Raw genomic sequence first — 25,967 nt, 5'->3', positions numbered from 1 at the left:
CCCATGATGCACTGGGCCAGGGACAGACTGATTTGCATATAGCCAGGTTCTGAGCTGGGATGGGGCAGTGAGATAAATAACGGTGATGGATCAAGCCCTGATCTTTGGACTGGGTAAGAGTGGTCTGCTCAATTCAGACACTCTGTTCATCACCAACCCCTTTTGTAAATCGATTTTGGCCACTATAGGTGTGGCAGGGTATACTCAGACATGAGTCCCTTTCTCACTGCTCCATCAGGATTCAAGCAAGCCGGGCCGAAGAGGCTGAAATGCCAGAAACCGGTCCCCGGTAGCTTGGCTCCTTTCTGGTAAAGAATTGGCTTGGTAGTTTAGTCTGCCCTGTTCCCATGATGCACTGGGCCAGGGACAGACTGATTTGCATATAGCCAGGTTCTGAGCTGGGATGGGGCAGTGAGATAAATAACGGTGATGGATCAAGCCCTGATCTTTGGACTGGGTAAGAGTGGTCTGCTCAATTCAGACACTCTGTTCATCACCAACCCCTTTTGTAAATCGATTTTGGCCACTATAGGTGTGGCAGGGTATACTCAGACATGAGTCCCTTTCTCACTGCTCCATCAGGATTCAAGCAAGCCGGGCCGAAGAGGCTGAAATGCCAGAAACCGGTCCCCGGTAGCTTGGCTCCTTTCTGGTAAAGAATTGGCTTGGTAGTTTAGTCTGCCCTGTTCCCATGATGCACTGGGCCAGGGACAGACTGATTTGCATATAGCCAGGTTCTGAGCTGGGATGGGGCAGTGAGATAAATAACGGTGATGGATCAAGCCCTGATCTTTGGACTGGGTAAGAGTGGTCTGCTCAATTCAGACACTCTGTTCATCACCACCCCCTTTTGTAAATCGATTTTGGCCACTATAGGTGTGGCAGGGTATACTCAGACATGAGTCCCTTTCTCACTGCTCCATCAGGATTCAAGCAAGCCGGGCCGAAGAGGCTGAAATGCCAGAAACCGGTCCCCGGTAGCTTGGCTCCTTTCTGGTAAAGAATTGGCTTGGTAGTTTAGTCTGCCCTGTTCCCATGATGCACTGGGCCAGGGACAGACTGATTTGCATATAGCCAGGTTCTGAGCTGGGATGGGGCAGTGAGATAAATAACGGTGATGGATCAAGCCCTGATCTTTGGACTGGGTAAGAGTGGTCTGCTCAATTCAGACACTCTGTTCATCACCACCCCCTTTTGTAAATCGATGATAACAGCAACAGCAGGCCCCTACCGGATAATATGGAACAGCTCTCACTTCAAGGAACTAAAGAACATGGAGGAAGATGGAGGAAACACAGTAGCAGGAGATAAAGGCACAGACGAGAGACCAGATGAGGAATGGCAGAAAGACAAAGGAGAGACATATCAAAGAAGAGAATGCAAAAGACCAAAAAGACAGACACCTCTATATCTATCACCACCTTCTTCTGTCATTTTCCTGGAATGAAAGGGGAGATGTCGTGACATGGGCACAAGGGCACTAGGACCCTGTACCCGACTGGTGGGTAGGGGGTGAGAACCGGACACCACTTCTGGTCAGGGGAGAGGGGAGGAAGGCAGACCACAAGGGGTGTGGGAAGCGACTGGATGTGGGGTAGGAGCAGCAGCAGAGAACACATCAATAAAGCATATACCAACCCTCATACACGACTCCTGTGTGTTCCTGAGACGAGAGACATGACACCAGGGTGGGCACTAAAAGAAGGAGGAGGGTGCACTGGCTTGTATGCTGTCTTGCGCTAATCATCCTGCTCCTTACTTTTGAAAGGTGTTGGATCATATTTTTATGACGAGTGACAACACACCCCTGCTGCACTGCACAGCTGGAGCATTTCATATGACAATTCAGGAAGACTTCAAAGAGGCCTCCCCCGTCGCAGGAAAAAGTTAGCCGACACTTAGATAAGTCCCTTCAATTGTCTTCCCAGCCAGTCAGGCTGTAATCACTGTGGGTCTCTTTTGCATTACAGTGTCACAGCTTGAAGACAGGCCTGCTTGTCTAATTTTCACATCTTCAGTGCTCATCAAAGGAGGGAAACTAAATGCCAAAACAAGTTGTATGTATTCATTGTCTGATTGCAGAAATCTTAGCGATGTTATACATGACTTCTGTCTCTGGGCTGTTTTAGATGCAGGGGCAGGTTCAAACTAGATTTTGGTGTTTGATGTGGGAGGTCACTGGGATTATGATATCACACTCCTCACACACAGCTGTCAGAGTTAATGTTTAGTATGGCCAAAGACTTGGCCATCTTAAAAATGCCCAAGGTGGGTAAGGTTAGCCCAGGGAATCTTTATCTCACTGGTTAGCGTTTCCCCAGGAATCATTCTCTGACACTTTACTCTACTTTTCTAATTCCTTTTTCTGATTTTTTTGCATTTCAACTTTATTACTGTTTTAGTACTGCATAAATACTTTACATATTGCCTCTTAGTTAAACCGGTCTGCTCTCCGCTATAGGTACCAGGGAATTGAGCTCAAGTTTTAGTGACTTTAGTGGTTCACCCTGACAAGGATTGTGATTATTACTTGGGCTGGGTACTTAACCCCCCCTAACTAATAACTAATAACCCCATTTCTTACATAGGGTGTATCACCCATGAGTAGTATGAATATCTATTGATCACTCTACAAATCTAACATAGCAATCCCCTGAAGTAGCTTTCCTGCTGAATTCTAAGTTCTGGATCAGAATGGGCTTCTACCTCTGGTCACTAATTCAGGGCCAAGATTGACTGACATTTAAGCTCCCCACATTACTGGTGTTAATGCAACCTCTTGTCAGACACAGATGCATTCACTTTCTATCAGATTGAACCATACTGTTCTTGATTGGCACTAGGGAGCTCAAAGAGACATGTACTTATTGGTCCTATTCAATCTTTATTTTGGGCTTTTTCTTACTAAGTCAGTCCACAAAGCTCGCTCTCTTCTATTAGAATTGCTGTCTGCTGTTTTTGTTCTGTTCCTCACTCTTCCAGAGTCTCCTTACTTGGTTTTTCCGTCCTTCCGCGCCCCTCAAGATGCCATTCTTTACACAGTACCTGGCTAGCAATGGGTATAATTTTGTAATTTTTTCCTGGTATAATGTATAATTTGTGTAAGAAATTCCTGTTTTATATGCAGCATGCGTGGATGGTTAGCTGCCTAAAAATGATGAGCTAATTATCCTCTTGTGTACAAAATGCTCATGAGACACCAGCTCTAGTGTATGGCCATTTCTAAAGTCACATGGTGAATGAGAATGCTGCCAGTAGGTCCACCTTTATATATCTCGAAAGACATTTCTGAGTTTATGCTTGATTAGTCTCACTTAAGGAAAACTGGTGACACAACCCTAATCCTTCCATAATGCATTAATTTACCCCTGGAAGGTACTTGTAAAGTTTACCCGTTACCCCCTCTTTCCATTTACCTGTGGGTAATGAAGGACCCCCATGATCCTGGCCATTGGGACTGACAGGAATGAAAATGTCTCCCCGATGATTCCAGCCATCTGTGGGCGGTTTGCACATCTGTATCCAGGAAAAGACCACTGGTTCCCAGATAGCAGTGCCAACGTACCCTTGATGGCTCTGTCCTCTGAAATGCAGGAGTCAAAGATCTGGAAACCCAGAGTGATGTTAGGTAGTAGGTCAGTGGCTTGGTTGAGTTCTCTGATTGCAAACACCATCGCTAGAACATCGCGGTAATATCGAACATAGAATCTATGACATAGGAAGAGAAATTGTAGTTATTGATCAGATGTGATCAGAAAATTGGTATGAATATAACTGATTAAAGCCATTGGAGTCAATTAACAAAGATCACTTGCTCGTACAAATACAGATGCCAAATTAAATAAGAGTAAATGTAGGATACCTACAGTGTAGTTGTACTTTTCTCATTCCTCTCAATATATAATGTGTGGAAAGTATATAAAATGGGGCCTGTTATCAAACTGCATTCTTTAGTACCTTAGTAGTAATACCTCTAAAGTACGACAAAATGCCCTATTGTATTCTCGCAAATAGAAGAGAAATAGTGTGTACCGCATCAGAGGAGCTTCCTACATAGAATCATTTGCCTTGGAGAAACATAGACTCTATGCTACAACTCAGCCCTGTGAAATAAGACAACATAACCTGCCTACTGACATTGGATCTCAGTGAGAGGCCTAGTAGGAATACCAATAAACCTCCAGATACCCCTTTGCTGTCTCATCAGTTCTGAGTACTTACCCTTGGTGGTCCTGAAGAAGGTGGACTCCTAATATACTTCACACTGAAACATACGTAGACCAGAGCAACAATATCTCACCCTACAAAACAGCAACTGTTGAAAAAGAGAGTTATTTTCACATTTTGTTCGGATAGTGATTGTATTTCTAGGCTGGGAATGGTATGAGTGATTGTTATGAGAGTGCATTTGTGAAGTCAGAGTGGAGTTGTATGCATGGGGTTATGAAAACAAATTTGAAGTATTAATTTGGTGTATTTAATGTTCAATAATATTAGTTGGCTTGTGTTCTTTGAGGTACATATAATCGTATGATCACCCCCAAATAGGAAATGAAAAACAGTAGCTAAAAGATTTGATCGGTATATTGGATCAAATTATGCAATTGGCTATAGGTATTGTTTGCATTTATGTTACACTTAATAACCAGAGGAACAAATTGTATAGCAATGTATGTATACTATGTAATTTTGTATTGTTGTATATTTAATTTAATGGTGAAAAGTAAAATGTATAAAAAGATTATAAATTAAAGAAATTAATATTTAAATAAAAATAAAAAACAATAAATTAAGATTAATATAAGACACAAGGATGATTTTATTTATTAGACTAGTCATGAGCTAAATGTAGGCCTGGTAGAAGCAATACAGGTCTGATAGGACACCCCTTTACATTTATCATTTCAATACTTTCACCAGGGCTGGTGCACAATGGGCTGCCTAGCACCAATGCAGTCACCCTTGCCCCACGGTGCAAGGGTGCCTGTGTTGCATGCAAGATTGTTTTTGTGCAGGAAGAGGCACCTTCCTGTACAAACATAATCCTGAGAGGCACAAAAACAATCCTGAGAGGCATATTCCTCTTTCTATGTGCAGCACACATATAAAAAGGAAGTAACAAGGAAAAATAAAGATATTTCTCCTTGTTACGCCCCCTCTGTGAAGGCATAACTTTTTGGTGCATTCCCAGGTCTAACAAACACTAATGGAAGTCCACGGGTCTAGCACGTCCAGGCCTTGCAAAACCGCAATGATCTCACGGACAAAATAGTTAATGAGGAGGAAAAATTCCTTATTAAACAAAAAATAATACAAACCACCTAAAGGAAAATCCTTAAAGGAGGATGGATTCCCATCACTCACCTAGGTGACATGCTTCATCATCTGGTATCTCCTAATGGTTACCCTCTGAGGTAACCAAGGGCTACAACCTTCTGTCTACCAGAAGGGATCTCGCGGATGTTTTCAACTGAGCTCTTTCAAACTCTATACTAACTCTCCAGTATGATGAACAAAAACTATATCAGAGTTACGGGCGCAGTGCAAGATCAAAAATTGTGAAAAGTGTGATTTAAAATTGAATATCAGGAGAAAAAGTTATTTTAATTGATATCCCCAGCTATCCAAACTAAAAACAGTGCAAGACCAGTTTTGACAAAATAACTGCCGAGAACGGGTCCACATGTTTCAGCTAACTGAACACACACTCGTCCAAAGCTTTCTTCAGGACCACTGCATACACTTTTGCTACTGCGTATGTGAAAAAACTAATAGTGACACAGAACAAATCAAATTACTAAGCTTTAACGAGGTTGGAATAAATACAACCAATAAACCTGAACTCCAGGTGTACTAATCCTCCCCAAATCACCGGATGCTTTTGGCACCTGTAGAGAAATATGTCTGTGAAAAACAGTGCCATTTAAAACGTAAGAAACTTACAATGCATGCCACACATATCTTCGATGTTCGTTAGTGCATAAAATTATTGCCTGGATAAATATCTGTGTCATTAATGCTCACCCGTGATTTATGAGGATCGGACCTCACCTCACCTGGCCACGGCTAAGGAAAAGAGGCCCCGCTCTGTAGATAAAGAGGGAGAAAAATGTACAATCAAGGGCAGACCATAAGTCTTATGTGACTTCTCTGCTCCTCTGATATCTTACAACCTGTGTACGTGCTTTGTCTGTTAAAACATAAAACACTAAAGAAACTACAAAAAGGCCAAGCAGTCCATAATGTCAAAAGAAATAATGTGTGACAAAAACTATATATATATATATATTCACTGAAAAAACCATAGGTTATAGACCATATATAGTTAGGAATTAGCATTTACAAAACCTTTAAAATTCACTGAAAAAACCATGGGTTATAGACCATATATAGTTAGGAATTAGCATTTACAAAACCTTATTTTACTCACACAAAACCATTGAAATTCCATATATAGTTAGTTGCACTAACTATATATCGCGCACCCGCAATCCACTGCTGATGATGTCACATATTACATAATTCATGACATGGTCAGTGACATCACTAATGACATCACTGATGACAACTCAAATGACATCACTGACAACATCACTGATAATATCATTCATGTGATAATACAATGAACCTCTTCAGACTCTAATATAACCTTAGATACAATCAGTGTAAACAGACACTCACAGATTGTCACTCATCCATGGAGTTACTCATACATCTAGTCAGTCATGCAAAGAATCAATCACACCTCCATTTCCTCAACTATACAGTTATACACACCTTACTAATTCAAACATATTCTAACACATATTTAATCTCCTATACGATTCCTGATACAAGTTCACAATGATCCATACAGCCACTCACACATTCACTGGCTCTTATGCACGGTTATATATGTCAACTCTCACATGTACTGTGTTTTACATATGTACTTACTTTGACATGTTGCACTGAGATATCCATTCACTCACCAATACACTCATGCACACAGTCAACCGCCCATGCAGCTGTTTCCACATGCACTTTTGAACCCATACATCTAGTGAATCAACTGCTCACACATCTATGCACAGAGTCATACACCGCCCAGCCACTCACACACATACTCAGTCTCCCATACAAATACTTGGGCAACCAATCAATAACCCATATAGTTACTCATATAGCTACTGATCAACACATGCAGCAGTTTACAGAACAACAGACATAATAATGCACAAATTAAGACAGTTTAGTCACTAACCCATGCACTCAGTGAGACACATTTAATCACTCACTCATACAGTCAGTCATGCACCTACTAAATTCTTCATCCAGACACTTATACATCCACTCATTCTTCAATATGTAAGACATATTTTAACTTTACAGAAACATACAGTCATTGGATAATGTCATCAGTGATGTCATTTGAGTTGTCATCAGTGATGTCATCAGTGATGTCACTGACCATGTCATGAATGATGTAATATGTGACATCATCAGCAGTGGATTGCGGGTGCGCGATATATAGTTAGTGCAACTAACTATATATGGAATTTCAATGGTTTTGTGTGAGTAAAATAAGGTTTTGTAAATGCTAATTCCTAACTATATATGGTCTATAACCCATGTTTTTTTCAGTGAATTTTCAAGGTTTTGTAAAAGCTAATTCCTAACTATATATGGTCTATTACCTATGGTTTTTTCAGTGAATTTCAATGTTTTTTAATAGCAAATATCAAAAGCTGTAAAATGTCAAGTACGTGGTAGGTAAAAACATTTTCGTGTCTATGCACGCTGATGTGCTTTGAACGCTGCCCCCCCTCCCTCCCCCCTCTTTTCTTTTAGGAGTATTCTCTCTTTGCAGATAGTGAAGGGTAGGTAACACAGGCCTTTGCCCCCGTTGTAATCCGTCGTGCCTGCTTCCCTCTCCATTTGATTGATTGTTATCCAAGCATTTACTGTTTTAGAATTGGTTCTCTTTGGTTCATTCTCTATTTACAAACAAGCACAGAGTCGCAATACTCTGTTTAGTCTTTGCAGATAGTGAAAAATCGTTAGAAACAACAAAAGGAATCAAGCAAAATCAGTAGGCCACTAATGGGATCTCTTTTTGACCTCGCTAAAATAGAAACATTAGGAACAACCCCTCATGAGAAATATGAAACTAGTGAGAGGAACTGAGCTCGACGCCATGATGGCTGCAAGCCAGCTCGGCTCCGCCGCCCACCCCGCCCAAAACAACGACAAACCCTATGCAAATATAAATATATACAACACACCAGCAAAGTAACAGGGTAAAACGTTTTATTAAATAACTATTTACATGGCAGCCTGCTGCAACATCGATCCAAATGCATGCCGCCGTTCCCGGGATTTCTCCCCGACTACTCTGCTGCCTACGAGATGGAGAGGCCGGGGCGTTGACTAGGCGGGGCCTCCGGCCGCAACCACAGCGCCAACGATCGCTGCTAACAGCCACTGATCTGAAGAACCGCTGCCTGCGATGCTTCCCTGAGCCGCTTGACGGAGGCCCCCGAGGGGCAGTGTGGTAGCGCGGACTCAGAGGGGGCGCTTGACTCCTGCCCCCTCCCCAAGTCTTGTTGCCCTGGTGTGGCCTGAGATCACCCCCGACATAGGCGGTCGGCTCCCGGGGTCAGGCGGAACTTGATGCCTTTTGGTGACTCTTCCATTCTGGACCTTGTCCCACAATCCGTTTGACCTGAAGACACGTCCTGCGGTGCCCTGGTCCAACCATCACATATACCTGCGCCAGGACACGGCGTGGGGTGCACTGGAAGGGAGAGGCGGCGCGAACGAGCCTCCCCCCACCTCCCCAGGTGGAGGTTTCTCAGCTACACCCCAGCGCTTCACTCGGCCACCTGACTTGCGCCCGCTCCTGCGGCACAGGGCCTCGCTCAGCCAGCTGAATTGTGCCTGCTCTTGTTATTGCAGCGTCTCACCCGCCATCCGGATGAATTACACCCACTCATGCAGTACAGCGACAGGCGACTGCCACGGAGCTCAGGAAATGGCGGTCGGCTGTGTGAGTAAATAAGGTTTTGTAAATGCTAATTCCTAACTATATATGGTCTATAACCCATGTTTTTTTCAGTGAATTTTCAAGGTTTTGTAAAAGCTAATTCCTAACTATATATGGTCTATTACCTATGGTTTTTTCAGTGAATTTCAATGTTTTTTAATAGCAAATATCAAAAGCTGTAAAATGTCAAGTACGTGGTAGGTAAAAACATTTTCGTGTCTATGCACGCTGATGTGCTTTGAACGCTGCCCCCCCTCCCTCCCCCCTCTTTTCTTTTAGGAGTATTCTCTCTTTGCAGATAGTGAAGGGTAGGTAACACAGGCCTTTGCCCCCGTTGTAATCCGTCGTGCCTGCTTCCCTCTCCATTTGATTGATTGTTATCCAAGCATTTACTGTTTTAGAATTGGTTCTCTTTGGTTCATTCTCTATTTACAAACAAGCACAGAGTCGCAATACTCTGTTTAGTCTTTGCAGATAGTGAAAAATCGTTAGAAACAACAAAAGGAATCAAGCAAAATCAGTAGGCCACTAATGGGATCTCTTTTTGACCTCGCTAAAATAGAAACATTAGGAACAACCCCTCATGAGAAATATGAAACTAGTGAGAGGAACTGAGCTCGACGCCATGATGGCTGCAAGCCAGCTCGGCTCCGCCGCCCACCCCGCCCAAAACAACGACAAACCCTATGCAAATATAAATATATACAACACACCAGCAAAGTAACAGGGTAAAACGTTTTATTAAATAACTATTTACATGGCAGCCTGCTGCAACATCGATCCAAATGCATGCCGCCGTTCCCGGGATTTCTCCCCGACTACTCTGCTGCCTACGAGATGGAGAGGCCGGGGCGTTGACTAGGCGGGGCCTCCGGCCGCAACCACAGCGTCAACGATCGCTGCTAACAGCCACTGATCTGAAGAACCGCTGCCTGCGATGCTTCCCTGAGCCGCTTGACGGAGGCCCCCGAGGGGCAGTGTGGTAGCGCGGACTCAGAGGGGGCGCTTGACTCCTGCCCCCTCCCCAAGTCTTGTTGCCCTGGTGTGGCCTGAGATCACCCCCGACATAGGCGGTCGGCTCCCGGGGTCAGGCGGAACTTGATGCCTTTTGGTGACTCTTCCATTCTGGACCTTGTCCCACAATCCGTTTGACCTGAAGACACGTCCTGCGGTGCCCTGGTCCAACCATCACATATACCTGCGCCAGGACACGGCGTGGGGTGCACTGGAAGGGAGAGGCGGCGCGAACGAGCCTCCCCCCACCTCCCCAGGTGGAGGTTTCTCAGCTACACCCCAGCGCTTCACTCGGCCACCTGACTTGCGCCCGCTCCTGCGGCACAGGGCCTCGCTCAGCCAGCTGAATTGTGCCTGCTCTTGTTATTGCAGCGTCTCACCCGCCATCCGGATGAATTACACCCACTCATGCAGTACAGCGACAGGCGACTGCCACGGAGCTCAGGAAATGGCGGTCGGCTCCACAGACTTGGGCCTGGCCTGCAAGGATGGCTCTGGGCAACCCTGGAACTCGGACGCTTGACGGCGTGGGGTGCACTGGAAGGGAGAGGCGGCACGAACGAGCCTCCCCCACCTCCCCAGGTGGAGGTCTCTCAGCTACACCCCAGCGCTTCACTCAGCCACCTGAGTTGCGCCCGCTCCTGCGGCATAGGGCCTCGCTCGGCCAGCTGAATTGCGGCTGCTCTTGTTATTACAGCGTCTCACCCGCCATCCGGATGAATTGCACCCACTCTTGCAGTACAGCGAGAGGCGGCTGCCACGGAGCTCAGGAAATGGCGGTCGGCTCCACAGACTTGGGCCTGGCCTGCAAGGATGGCTCTGGGCAACCCTGGAACTCGGACGCTTGACTGCTAGGGCATGGGCCCCATTCCCAAAAGCGTCCCCTCAGCCTTGAAGATTCTACAAGAGTCACGGGGCACCCGACTCCCGCAGACTTCCGGTGGGGAGCGACTGCCATGATTGCTCGCGGAATGGGCACGACGTAGCCACGGAATGCTCTCATGCTGATGCCAGCTTCAGTCTGAAACATCCAGAAACACTGTAGACTACCAATTCGATCAGTTCCGGTGGAGCCCCAACGTGACCCGGTAGAGAAGAACTTGCGCTCCCCTCTTTGACTGATGGTTCTTGTTGCCTGTCCCTTCTGTCATATGACGCGCCGCGTTAGCGCACCCGGAAGTGCTCCGGTGCGCGAGGCGCGAAAAGCAGCTACCCGGAAGCGATCCGGGGCGCGGCGCAGAGTGCGTAACGTATGCATAACAGGTCATGTGACTTGTTAATAAAACTTTTCATTGGTTCATTTCACTTTTGGGTTCCTAATGATGTAAGGCTAGGTCATGTGACCTAAAAATAACACTTTTCATTGGTTCGGACTGGGAGGGGGCGCTTAGCTCCTGCCCCCTCCCCAAGTCTCTCTCGGCCAGCTGAGTTGCGCCTGCTCTTGCTATTACAGCATCTCACCCGCCATCCGGCTAAATTTCACCCACTCTTGCGATACAGTGACTCTTCCATTCTGGACCTTGTCCCACAATCCGTTTGACCTGAAGACACGTCCTGCGGTGCCCTCGCAATGCGGCCTGGTCCCTGAATGTGTGCAGGGGGACGGTATTTCTCGCTCGGCCAGCAGAGTTGCGCCCACTCTTGCGGCCTACGACATGGAGAGGCCGGGGCGTTGACTAGGCGGGGCCTCCGGCCGCAACCACAGCGCCAACGATCGCTGCTAAAGGAGGGGAGCCTTGCCGGTGAGAGCCACTGATCTGAAGAACGGCTGCCTGCGGTGCCTCCCTGAACCGCTTGACGGAGGCCCCCCAGGGGCGGTGTGGTGGCGCGGACGGGGAGGGGGCGCTTAGCTCCTGCCTCCTCCCCAAGTCTCTCTCGGCCAGCTGAGTTGCGATTACTCTTGCGGCCTACGACATGGAGAGGCCGGGGCGTTGACTAGGCGGGGTCTCCGGCCGCAACCACAGCGCCAACGATTGCTGCTAAAGGAGGGGAGCCTTGCCGGTGAGAGCCACTGATCTGAAGAACGGCTGCCTGCGGTACCTCCCTGAACCGCTTGACGGAGGCCCCCCAGGGGCGGTGTGGTGGCGCGGACTGGGAGGGGGCGCTTGGCTCCTGCCCCCTCCCCAAGTCTCTCTCGGCCAGCTGAGTTGCGCCTGCTCTTGCTATTAAAGCGTCTCACCCGCCATCCGGCTAAATTTCACCCACTCTTGCGATACAGCGACTCTTCCATTCTGGACCTTGTCTCCCCAGAGGTACATCACCTTACACAGACATGCACTCTGATCTCCTTAGTCTCAGTCAAGCATCAATAGTAAGATTTTCATAGGTGAGTGTAAGTGGGGGCTGTTTGAGGACCTGACTGCATTGGAAAGCAATGTGATGCGGTGCCTCCCTGAACCGCTTGATGGAGGCCCCCGAGAGGCGATGTGGTGGCGCGGACTGGGAGGGGGCGCTTGGCTCCTGCCCCCTCCCCAAGTCTTGTTGCCCTGGTGTGGCCTGAGATCGCCCCGACATAGGCGGCCGGCTCCCGGGGTCCGGCAGAACTTTTTGCCTTTTGGTGACTCTTCCATTCTGGACCTTGTCCCACAATCCGTTTGACCTGAAGACACGTCCTGCGGCCTGGTCCCTGAATGTGTGCAAGGGGACGGTATTGATTGGATCAAGATGGCGGCTTCACACAAAGCTGACTCACGTGTTGCTGCTGATGCTATGCAAACAAAAACTGGTTTTCAGTTTGTACATTCTTCAGGATTTTTCCATCCAAGGCTGGTTGAGACTTTGTAGAACGATGGCTTCAGATTTTCAACATACTACTCTTCAACATTCTTCATAAATGTAACAATGTGAGACTCACTAGGAGAACGGCCGTTTATCTTTCCTTTCAAAATGCTGCCAACAATATTTTCTGAATGGAAGACACCATCTTGTAGCATAAAAGGCTGCGTCAAGGGTGGTATTTCCCAGAATATCTTGTTTTCTAGTGCTCGTAATGACGAAGCCAGAACTGCCGAAAAGGATTCTGGTCCTGCCGCTACTTACTGGAGACATTGAACTATACTCTGGACCTGCCTGGCCTCGACCAAAATGGCGCCAGTATGGGAGCGACTTGCAACTCCTTATGACGTTCTAGTTACTTAGCCTTGACGTTATGGGGGATGTATGCGGTCTTTGTGCACATGGCGGGCGGGGAAGGGTACTGACTGGGAATACGGACAACCCTATTGATGTTGATTTTTCATTATTGATTATTGTATTAATAAAGCTTCGAAGTAATGTTACCCATGAAACTCGCCCATGGTGTGCGTATAGACGATTTTATTGTAACTGATCCTGTTATACTTTCAATTAAAAAATCAACCTTCACTGATCCTACAACTGTTTGTCACGTTTAGTTTTTTCAATTAAATGGCTTGCTTGTTACATACTCCTATCCCCCTGGCTTTTGAAAGACACCATCTTGTACAATAAAGGGCTGCGTCAAGGGTGGTATTGCCCAGAATGTCTTGTTTTCTAGTGCTCGTAATGACGACGCCAGAACTGCCGAAAAGGATTCTGGTCCTGCCGCTACTTACTGGAGACATTGAACTATACTCTGAACCTGCCTGGCCTCGACCAAAATGGCGCCAGTATGGGAGCGACTTGCAACTCCTTAGGACGTTCTAGTTACTTAGCCTTGATGTTATGGGGGATGTATGCGGTCTTTGTGCACATGGCGGGCGGGGAAGGGTACTGACTGGGAATACGGACAACCCTATTGATGTCGATTTTTCATTATTGATTATTGTATTAATAAAGCTTCGAAGTAATGTTACCCATGATACTCGCCCATGGTGTGCGTATGAAGGATTTTATTGTAACTGATCCTGTTATACTTTCAATTAAAAAATCAACCTTCACTGATCCTACAACTGCTTGTCACGTTTAGTTTTTTCAATTAAATGGCTCGCTTGTTACATACTCCTATACCCTTGGCTTTTGAAAGACACCATCTTGGACAATAAAGGGTTGCGTCAAGGGCGATACTGCCCAGAATGTCTTGTTTTCTAGTGCTCGTAATGACGAAGCCAGATCTGCCGAAAGGGATTCTGGTCCTGCCGCTACTTATTGGAGACATTGAACTATACTCTGAACCTGCCTGACCTCGACCAAAATGGCGCCAGTATGGGAGCAACTTGCAACTCCTTATGACGTTCTAGTTACTTAGCCTTGACGTTATGGGGGATGTATGCGGTCTTTGTGCACATGGCGGGCAGGGAAGGGTACTGACTGGGAATACGGACAACACTATTGATAACGCAAAAAAACGGTTTATTTATTTATTTATTTTTTGCCCCGCGGGGTCCTTTTAAAGCCTCCACATCAAACTTAGGGGGTCAGGGAGGATCTACTATGCCCCCTTATGGTCATTTCCCCCTTCGTTTTGACCTCCTCTTGTCTCTCGATCCTACCGAGAGACAAGATGGCGGCCGCTCCGGACTGTTTAGAATGTTGACAGACACCGGAGAGCCAATCAGCTTCGCTTCGCAAAGTTCCGTTACGCGAAAAGTACGCGAACCGGAGCGCTACCCGGGACGCTGTCACAGATATATATATTTCTTTGAACGTTAATTTATAAAAATCCACTGGAGCACATATATTGAGACCTAGCAAAGGCACATCGGGCTAACAGTCCCTACAATTTTGCCAAGTTTCATGCAAATCCATTCAGCCGTTCGAGCTAAAAGTGAGGCCAACCGCCCTATGGAAATTAACATGGGAAAAACGTGTTTTGGGACCCCCCTTTTTTCTCGGCCCCCCCTTGACGAACCGCCCCAAATGTTCAGGAGCTGCTCAGAAACAAAATATGCAATTTTCCTGAAAATTTCAGCCAATTCCGTCCACAAACGCCAAAGTTATTAGACATAGAATTTTCAAAAATCCCATGGAGAAAAAATCCTAACTATATATACGGTAATATATATATATATATATATATATATATATATATATATATATATATATATATATATGTAAATATATATATATATATATATATATATATATATATATATATATATATATATATATATATATATATATATATATATATATATATATATATATATATTCACTGAAAAAACCATAGGTTTCACATCAGTTATAGTTAGGAATTAGCATTTAAAAAACCTATGACATTCACTGAAAAAAACATAGGTTTCACACCAGTTATAGTTAGGAATTAGCATTTAAAAAACCTTTGAAATTCACTGAAAAAACCATAGGTTTCACACCAGTTATAGTTAGGAATTAGCATTTAAAAAACCTATTAAATTCACTGAAAAAACCATAGGTTTCACATCAGTTATTGTTAGCTGGAAATTTTACTGACATAAAACCAATGAAATTCCCACGTTATAGTTAGTTGGACTCACTATAACTTGCGCGCCTGCAATGCAATGCTGATGACGTCACATATTACATCACTCATGACATGGTCAGTGACATCACTCATGACATCACTGATGACACCATCCAGTGAATGTGTGTCTTTCTGAAAAATAAATATGTTTTATATATGTATATATAAAGGTTGATGGAAGAATTATTGTTTAAATAAGTGTGTAAATGGATTTAAAAAAAATGATTGGTTAACAGGCTTATTAAGTGTATCTTAGTGAATAAATATATTAGTGAGTAATGTTTAAAAATTTAAATATATGTATCAGTGTTTCACTTTGTGTATAAGTGTCTGCATGGGTTGGTGAGTAGCTACATGTGTGTGTACATGGGTTATTAGATGTTTTTTTAATATCAGTATGAGTGTCTGTATGGTTTGGTGGGGGTGTTACTTAGTACATAGATGCATTAATGACTGACTCACTGTTTGTATGTGTTTTGAAGACAGCATATGGGCAGGACTGTATGGGAGTATGAGTGTGTATATGTGTGTGTTAGTGAGTGAATGACTGTCTCACTAGTGTCTTTATCAGTAACGACATACGTTTTAATCTAGTATATGTGAGTATTGATGTATAGAAGTGAGTATATGTGAGAATGAGAGATTGAAAGAGTTCTTGTTTAAATAAATATGTTTTCTATAAGTGATTGTTTAAGAGAGTAAGTATGTGTAAGTTTCCTTAGAAGTAAGGTGGTAGTGTTTGTAGAGCTGAATATGCAAATAAATGGATATTCAAGTTTATTTGCATGTGTGAGTATGTGTGTGAGTAACTTTTGGATGACTGTCAGTGTGTAACAGGATGTGTAGGTGTATCAGTACATATGATGAGTGCGTATATGTATGAGTGACTATATAGAACTGTTGCTGAATTAGTGGATGTGTATATAGATGGTGGTATTACTGAATTGGTTGTTGTAACTGGTATGGGTATCTCCATTTTTTTGAAAATGTTAGTTTCTCTTTTTGAATATGTGTTTCAAGGGTTACATCACACTGAAAGGAGGTCTATCACTCTGTCACAAGGATGGTGTCATCAGTGATGCCATTAGTAATGTAATATGTGACGTCATCAGCAGTGCATTGCAGGCGCGCAAGTTATAGTGAGTCCAACTAACTATAACTTGGGAATTTCATTGGTTTTATGTCAGTAAAATTTCCAGCTAACTATAACTGGTGTGAAACCTATGGTTTTTTCTGTGAATTTAATAGGTTTTTTAAATGCTAATTCCTAACTATAACTGGTGTGAAACCTATGGTTTTTTCAGTGAATTTCAAAGGTTTTTTAAATGCTAATTCCTAACTATAACTGGTGTGAAACCTATGGTTTTTTCAGTGAATTTCATAGGTTTTTTAAATGCTAATTCGTAACTATAACTGATGTGAAACCTATGTTTTTTTCAGTGAATTTCAAAGGTTTTTTAATAGCAAATTTCTATAGCTTTGTAATGTAATATTTTTTAAAATGAATCCTATATTGTATATTTATGTACAACTATTTTTTTATGTATATTGCTCATATTTTTTAGTTTTTTAGTTTTTTGTCTTGGGGCGCTCCCGGTGCGCGTACCGGTAAGCGCAGTTTTCCGGCACGCCCTGTACGCGTACCGGGGCGCGTCCCGTTAGCGCACCCCTTAACAAAAATTAAAAAAAATAATAAAGGAGTGAGCATAAAGAGAGGGAACAGAAAGAGTGGTGTAAAGAGAAAGAGAGCTAGAGGGAGGAACACAGAGAAAGTATGCAATAGATAGTAAGACAGAAAAAAGGTGTTAGAGGAAGTAACTGAGAAAAAGAAAGACATGGGGAGTAAGTAAGGAGTGACAGAAAGGGACTGAGTGAACCAGAAAAGAAAGGAAAGTGAGGGAGTGTGGGTGAGCAGGAAGACTGAAAGAAGTTGAATGTTGTAGGAAAGTAAGGAAAAGGGAAATAAACATGGAGTATAAGAATAAGTGAGGGAAGCAGAGTAAGGAAACAGGGGTAACGTAGGGTGAGAGAAAAGTAGTAAGGTTAAAGCAAAGGATCATGACAAACTACATTTTTTTAATCACACTTACCATATAATTAATATAAACTTAATTATATTTTGTTCTACACTTTGTATCTGTGAAAGAGAGAACAAAAAATAAGTTATAATTAGTAGAATATATATTTTAAAATAAAAGAGACAGGTCAAGAGGTTAAAAACCATAAAAGTGTATAAAGAAATAAAACAAGAGTGAAGGATACAGAAAGGGAAATAAAGTAATGTAGAAGGACAAAAAGACTGAAAAAGAAATAGAAGAAAAGCAAATTACTAAGAGTAAGGCAGATAAATTCAGTGACAAAGAGGAAGGGAAGATGAGAGAAATGAAGTGAAGGTAAGTAAGATACAAAAAGAATGTGATAGAGTACGAAAAAAGAGATGAGTGAGTAAAGAGAAATTAGTAAAAGAGCAAAGGAGGAAAACACAGAAAAGGCAAATAAAGCAGAGAGACTGAAAGCTGAAAAGTGGTGCAAGGGACAGAGGGGATGCAGACAGTTGAAATGGGAATGAGGGGTTGTAAAAAAAGTTGAGTAAAAGAACGGGGATGAAACAGAGTGAGAGAAAGGCAATGTGAGTGAGTAAAGAGAGCTGAAAGAGGATGGAAAAAGGAAAGTGAGTGTGAGACAATGGGAATACAATATAAATTACACAAAACAAACTATAGAATAACTTCTACAACAAATTACATAGTTTATTTTTGCTGTTCTCAGTATATATTGAATTTCACTAAAAACAGTGAGTTCAAACTATTCATCACATGACAGCGGGGAAAAAAACACAATCTAAAAGATTGTGTTTAAAAAAACCCATATAAACTTACAAATCACATATTTACACTAATCTTTGATTCACTTACTTTTCCTTGAGGCCAAATAGTAGATCGTAAAGGTCCTTTTCTTTGCAAAATACTCTGCTGTTCTCTAAAACTTCCATTTCATCGACTTTCTATAAAAAAAACTCTAAGAACATCTGAAATATGTCTCAATTTTTTCTTTTTCTCGTTGTGTTAAGTTATGACTCTTTGCTAATTCCAACACGGCCAAATAGTGTCAGATTTATCAGCCTATTTTCAAACTCAGAAATTACCGTTTACCCGACGTTTTGAAAGAAAATCTCATACCACATTTTCACAATGTATAACTAGTCATATTTCCATCTCTGGATCACTCATGTTCAACATTTCCTATAATACTGATATCACTTACTATGAGATCCACTTACAGTACCTATATGAGAACTGGATTTTTTATATTATGTTCATCACTTTTACTCACAATATAATTTTAAATAGCAGACTAACTTTTATTAACTGCTCCTGTCTTTATAGGCCAATTACCTTTAGCTAAATTTCGGTTCTAAAAACACTAGGTAAGAATTTTTTAAGTCAAAAGGCAAACGTTGTTTGAAAGTCAAATGAGTATCATTACAGAAAGACCAACCTTTTTGACATTTTAAATAAGCTGTATGATGTCCTGATGTTGTTGAAAGACCGTCATGATAAATAATAGCTACAGTTACAAAGGTTCTTCCTGAAATTGATAACTGAGAAGCCACAAAATTTTTAATAGAAGTTGTCAATTTAGTTCCATCAGGTCTACATCGTTGGAACATTAAAATGACATACTGTCCATAAGTTTGTATAAATAATGTGGACAGCATTGGACACTTACATTGGGAAGAAACCATATTATGATCAGCTGCTTTAAGTAGATTATTAAAAGACATTGATTTGCAGTCTGGTAAAGTCAAATATATAAATCTTTCAGTGTCTATTCTAGTACTACTTGATAAACAACAATTGCCGCAGTCATGCTGCCATTGATAAGAAAGCCTAAAAAGATTTTCTACATCTACACCTTCATCTTCCAATACACCAAACATATACATTAAAAATTCCTGACAATCCTGCTGAATATTTTGTGAATTTCTTTTCTGACCTTAACATATATCTAAAAGATTTTGAATTTCGGAAACACTTTCTATTTTTCATCTATCACTGCTACATTTCTGAAACACAGAATTCAATAAACCGCAGAATCTTTGATCCCGATTTTCAACAATCTGTTCTTGTAAAGTTTTAAGAAAAAAAACAACATTAACCACTACATTAGCATAGCAGTTGACACCAGAACTGTTTTCAAATTGAAATACAACAACATATTGAACAGAATCCTTTTTCTTTCTGCTTACAATTACAGTTTCAACTACTTTTTGTCTTTTTGCTACTACCTCACTGCAATTATTCTCAGTTCTTCTTTTTCGGCCTACCACACGTTTTTCAAACAGAGGATATTGAGGCAAATGTGGAGCATACTCTCTTCTTAACCTATTGTATTCTTTAACACAATCTAGATCTGCACAAATCTTTGTCTCATCACACTCAATCAAGTACAATCCTGATAAAGTTCTGACTCATGATAATGCCACATATGCCATACCCTCTTTAAACACAGAACTTCCAATGTTCACCAAAGCACTATCCACACTTAAACCGTGAGATTTATGAATTGTCACGGCATATGCCAAACAAACCGGAAACTGTTTTCGGCGAACATATAAGTCTTTTACAAGCAAAAATCTAGCAGAACAATGACTAATTTGTTGTACTTGCTCAATACCATCAAATTTTATTTTAAAAAATTAAATTCCATCTCTATTTCTATAATTTACAAAATCAACAACATGACCCATTGCTCCATTTACCAGACCTCTTTCAACATTTGAATTCCTTCTCAAAATGATATGACAATTTAAACACACATTCAGAGTCTTTTCAAAACCAGCTGTTTTAGATATACTTTTCTCTAACGAATCCAATTTTGTTTTCAAATTTTCCGACAAAACAATTGTTGCACCCATATGCTCTATTTTATCTATTGCTTCCAGTTTCACAATCTCTTCATTTTCTAACTTTAACATTTTGTTGTTGAAGATGGAACATTCTTGCAGAGTTGGCATGAAACATATCCCAGATTTCTTCTCAGTAATTTTCTTAAAAATATTCTCAGGAAGAATGTTTTCATTTGGATACAAATTTGAAATTAATCGAGCATGTAAAGCTTCTTTCCCAAGCTCACTTACTTTTCCGAATCTTACATCTTGTAGAATATTTTTATAATCTTCATCCTTTGCCTGTCGCATATTTTGAACCAGTTCTGCATATTTAAAATTTAACCATATATTAACGTTTCCAATGCTTCCAAGGGACTTCCTGGTATCTTCATGCGTGAGCATTTTAAGCACTGGTTGTCCTTTTACTGGAGTCAACTGCAGTAGATCTCCAAAAACAATAATGTGTTTTCCTCCAAATAACACATCATACTCTGTTCTAAGAATTTCTTGCATTCTCAAATGCACAAAAGCAAGCATTAGATTTGAGACCATGCTTACTTCATCAATGATAAGAAGTTTCATTTTCTTCAGGACTGTGGAAACTTCAGAACACGCATCTCCAGATAGCTTGTTGTAATGCAATTTATTATCATGCTCAACTGGCAGCATCAGTAAACGATGTAGAGTAATCCCTTTAATGTTATGTGCTGCCAGTCCAGTTGGAGCAGTTACAACACAAGACAGCGGTGATTCAGTCCTTTTCTGCAGATAAGTTGCAATGGCTTTAATCAGAAAACTTTTTCCTGTTCCCGCTTCTCCACTTACGTACAGTTGGACAGGCTTAAATGATATACATGAACACTCTTTTTTCTCATGTCTGAATCCATGTTCAATCTGTTCTGTGACTTTGTCATATATCTTTTTCTGCTCAACGTTTAGTTGCTTTACCAAATCTTTAAAGTTAACTATATCCTCTTGAGCTTGTACCATAGCTCTTTCCACCTCATCCATGGCAGTTGCAGCTTCATTTTGAATAACTGGTCCTCCTAGTGGATCCTGACTCAATGAAGTAGAACTCTGACTATCTTGAGAACTGTCCCTAGCAATCTCTTCAGCAATTGTGGCTTCTTGCTCTATTTCTTCGTTCAACATTTGCAGATAATTTGGAAAAACAGGACATTCTATGGTATCCTTGGTTGCATTAAAAGAGTCTTCATAACAGAGAAAATCTCCAAGTAGTTCCACTTCTGTACGCCATGGCTTAAAGAGTTGCAAAAGAGCTAAATAGTAAAATTCTCTTTTGTCTGGAGATTCGCAACTCAATTTTCGATGATTAATCAAATGGCCTTTTCTCTGCTTCACTAGACATCCTTCATACCCAATGACAGCATATTTTCCATTATTGATATCTTCTGTGATGTTCCTCTTATAACAGTAGTTTTGCAGAACTTCATACAAACAAGTGTCCTCAAGGTGAGTACTTTATTTGGATAGTATGTATCCAACATGTTTGTCTTCAAAATATCTGTACTGTTTGGTTCTTTCTCCGACCAAATATTAAATTTCTTGTACAGATTTCAAAACTCGGTTTCGTGTTGCAGCAAGACCTAGACTCACCCAAATGATTGTTCTTGATTTGGCATAGAGACTTGCTGATGATAACCGATCAGAACATTCATATGCTCCAATTTCTCAATGCGACAACATCTTCAGACTGAAACTGTATCATTTTTTACTTATACTCTTTTCATGTGAAATGTCTTCCCACATTTCCTTCAGTTCAGTCTTTTCTATTTTTGTGATGTAAGACGTCACATATCGAGCCGCAGCAATAGAGTTGTCAGCAACAAACTGAATATCCATGTTAGCATTCCACATGGATAAAATCACTGGGTTGTAGTCGTTGATGTACTTGGACTCTTCGTTTCTTTTTAGATTGTATGTATTATTTGGTGATTTCCTTGTCACAGTATGTCGCAGAGAAGACTATTTACTCTTCCTTTAGAAATCACTGGTCGTGGAAACACGAAACGACATTTCGTGTAGAACTTCTCCTTGTTTTTAAATTTTCGACGACAGTACTTTCCACAATGATGGGATTGAAAACGTAAAACTTGTTGCCTTAAACTGTTTCCTTCAGAAGTTTTTGGAATAGCACATGTTGAATATTCTTCAATGAAACTCATCACTGTGTCATCCGAATCAGTTCCAAATTTGGGGGCATCTTTAATCCATAACAACATATGTATGTGAGGAGCACCTCTCGCTTGATACTCCTTCCTCCAAAAGAAATCCATAACCTCTCAAAGGGGGAGGATTTTTTTTGTTGGTAATAAAAGACATCATAGCTTCAAATCTATGATTAAAATATCTGCAAGCATTCACTGGATCCAAAGAACACAGTTCTCCAGGTGTTTTCAATTCTATATTTTGTATGTTTCCATTTGCCTCTCGTAGGAATTGAAGTAAGTCGTCCCATGCATACTCAGCACAGCTAAGAGTGAGGAACCATGTAGGAGTTCCTAAGTTTCTTAGCATACATTTCAATTCCCCATGACGAGGGAACCAATACTTGTTTGTTCCACGCTGACATGCCATGAGATTGATTAGCTGAGATTCCAAAATACTGTCTTGCAGATTGACTCTCTCCATAAAGTCCCTCGCCGAAACATTTTGCAGATGAGCTCCACTTTTCAATATATGATTAACTGCATAAGAAAGCCCAGACAAATCACTTTCATACAGTAGATGAAACAAATACGGAATGCATTGACGAAACCTTGGATCTTCAGCATATAATCTTAAAGTCCGGTATTCAGCTGCAGGAATTTGAACTGGTCAATCGTCATATCGTCCACCTCGACCTGTTGGAAATAACTGTGGAAAACAACGAGCTTTCAAACTTTCTTCCCATACACTAATAGGACTTCCTTTTGCTGATTTCATTTGAAACAAGTCAATTGCATTCCCCATTACTTCTTTGGAATGCAAAGGATGAACAGTATAATGTTCATATATTTCTTCACTTCTAGTCACATCAACTTTTTCAATTTGGCCAACTGAACAATCACTGTCTTCTTCTGTAGCTGTTTCCTCTGCTCCAACACTTACATCTTTGTAGTACTCATTATTTTTGACCAAATACAACGTTGCCTTTTTGACTTTCCTAACATCCACTAAATCTTGCCAGATTTTCTTACTCTTTGTCGGAACCCCATTAACTAGAATAACCAGAGGATCCTCTTCTACTCTTTCTACACCAATTGTATCAATATTTTTCTTGACATCTAGAGGCAAATAAACAACTCTTCCCTTTAATCCTTTTTGTAAATCTGTAGGAGGCAATTTCCCTATCTTAGGCTCCATGCAAAAAATAGCCTGAAAAAGATGGACACATAAAATAGATTCATAAGTATTTAAATCCATCAATTCAGAAGGAATATCTATCAACTGAAGATTATTATGAACAGCTCTAGCAGGCATTCTATTTTCATTTAATTTTTTTAAACAATAATTACAAATACGCTGATCAAACCTCAAATCAAAAGAATTCCCCACCAACAAATAACTTACAAAATCCTTCCATTCACTATTGTTTTCCAATTCACATTTTGCATATAAATCAAATAACCTAGTCTGAATCTTATAATGAGTCCGTCGACAACACACACAAGTTAAATTAGGCCTTTCACTTGATTTCACCTTAAACTTCGTAATTTCCTCATCAAACTTTTCTATACTTGAAATCTGTACATTGTCTTCCACATTACCATCCATTACTATATCCATTTCTACACTCTCCTCTTTGTTCCCAAAATAACAAAACTCAATTTCTTCACAACTAGTCTTCACATCTACTTCAGATCCATGCAAAAGAGCACTGTTTAACTGTTTAAGCTTAAGTGCTGGACTTTTTGCATAATACAACGTTCTCACTAATTTCCTCACCTTATTATGATGCACTGCTAACATCCTAAAATGATGAAAAACACTCTGACATACTTTTCTAGAAAGACAAGCCAGTGAATGCCCATGCAAACCTGTGTTTTCTCTCACTCTGCAAGGATCTAACTCTTGCAAGATCTTCATTTTCTGTTTTACACTTTTATTACTATATGTATGTAAGAAATTTAGAAGCAAATCGATTGAATCCTGTCGCACACTACAAATACTACTGCACTTCCATGTGTACACTGAACCCTTAGTTCGTCTCCCTAAAACTTCATCACCAAACACCTCTTCTGCATCTCTAGACACAGGTTTCTCTTTTTCCATCGGACAACCATCTTTCACCTCATATGCTCGACCACTGGTGTCAACTGCATGCACCAAATCATTTTCCTGAAAGTAACTCTCCTCATTAAAAAATGGTTCAGAACTTGAACTATGCATCCATTCTCCAGAAAATACTTCACAAAAATTAGTCCGATTAATTATTCTTTTCCATCTACTGTTCGATCCTAATTCTATTGATTACTAAAATAAATAATTTTTTCTTAACTTCAAAAGCCTGATCAAAAATCTTCTCTACACTTTTTTTTCTTGTAAAAAGCAGCTCTCTGTTTACCTTTCTTTTAATTTTGTAGCAAATTTAAAACTACCCTATCGCGAAATATTCGTCTACGAATGTCCATAAATTGATTTAGCCTTCTATTGCTATCCATACTCTTCTCTCCAGCTCCAGTAGTAAAAATGTTTGACAGCCTCTCCTTCCTTTTCAAATTTGCTCTCTCCTTCTGGATCTTCACATTACCGTTAATATTTTTTTTCCTCTACATATATTCCGAAAAAAAGACTTAGTTGTCTTACCAGGAGCTTTCTTTGTGTTTTTGGAAGTACTTGTTGTAGGGGATTCCTTTAATTCCGTTGCTTTTTTTGTTGTTTTCCGTATGGTATTTTTTCTTCTCCTTTGCCTTGACAGCATTTTTGCTTACTTTTATAATGTTGATTTCAATCTGTGGTAAAGAAAAAAAATAACACATTATAAACAACTATTAGCAAACAAAAAAGCAATGACAATAAGCAAACGATATAAACATTAATTTGCAACATATCTAAGTTTATACCACAGCAAATATATAACTAGGAGTAAGACAAAGAAAAACAGCTAAAGGGAGTAACACAAAGACACAGAGAGACTCAGAGGTAATGCAGGTGACATCATTGTAAAAGGTTCAAATATATTTATTTAATGAGGCAAACACTAATATTCCTTCTCAAAAATATAAAAGGCATTCATTTACCCCAAAAACGTTTTTTAAATAACATTTTAGAAACACAGCACAGGTCCTATGTACAAGCATTCCATGTCTCTAGAGAAACTTCTCAATTTTACATAATGCAATTCCCCTATGCTGAAAAACCTATTTACCAAGCATTATCCAAAAACATGACACAATCCAACCAGAAAGAAGCTCAATCTACATCCTAAACAGAGGTAATGCAGGTGACATCATTGTAAAAGGTTCAAATATATTTATTTAATGAGGCAAACACTAATAATTCCTTATCAAAAATATAAAAGGCATTCATTTACCCCAAAATCGTTTTTAAAATAACATTTTAGAAACACAGCGCAGGTCCTATGTACAAGCATTCCATGTCACTAGAGAAACTTCTCAATTTTACATAATGCAATT

The 25,967-nt window shown here is 41.0% G+C and overlaps 1 protein-coding gene across 1 annotated transcript in view; it reads right to left on the bottom strand.

Annotated features, from left to right (window-relative positions):
• LOC147693333 (vomeronasal type-2 receptor 26-like) overlaps positions 1-25,967 on the bottom strand; it is a 169,114-nt gene that overhangs the window by 105,427 nt on the left and 37,720 nt on the right. The window contains exon 2 of the mRNA XM_086935938.1: positions 3,417-3,708. Coding sequence (XP_086792064.1) covers positions 3,417-3,708 — 292 coding nt within the window. The remainder of the gene's footprint in view (positions 1-3,416; positions 3,709-25,967) is intronic.

Source organism: Lissotriton vulgaris, chromosome 8 (assembly GCF_964263255.1).
Source record: "Lissotriton vulgaris chromosome 8, aLisVul1.2, whole genome shotgun sequence".
Classification (NCBI taxonomy): domain Eukaryota; kingdom Metazoa; phylum Chordata; class Amphibia; order Caudata; family Salamandridae; genus Lissotriton; species Lissotriton vulgaris.
Note: the sequence above shows the minus strand (reverse complement) of the source record. Positions and strands in the feature narration are given on the sequence as shown.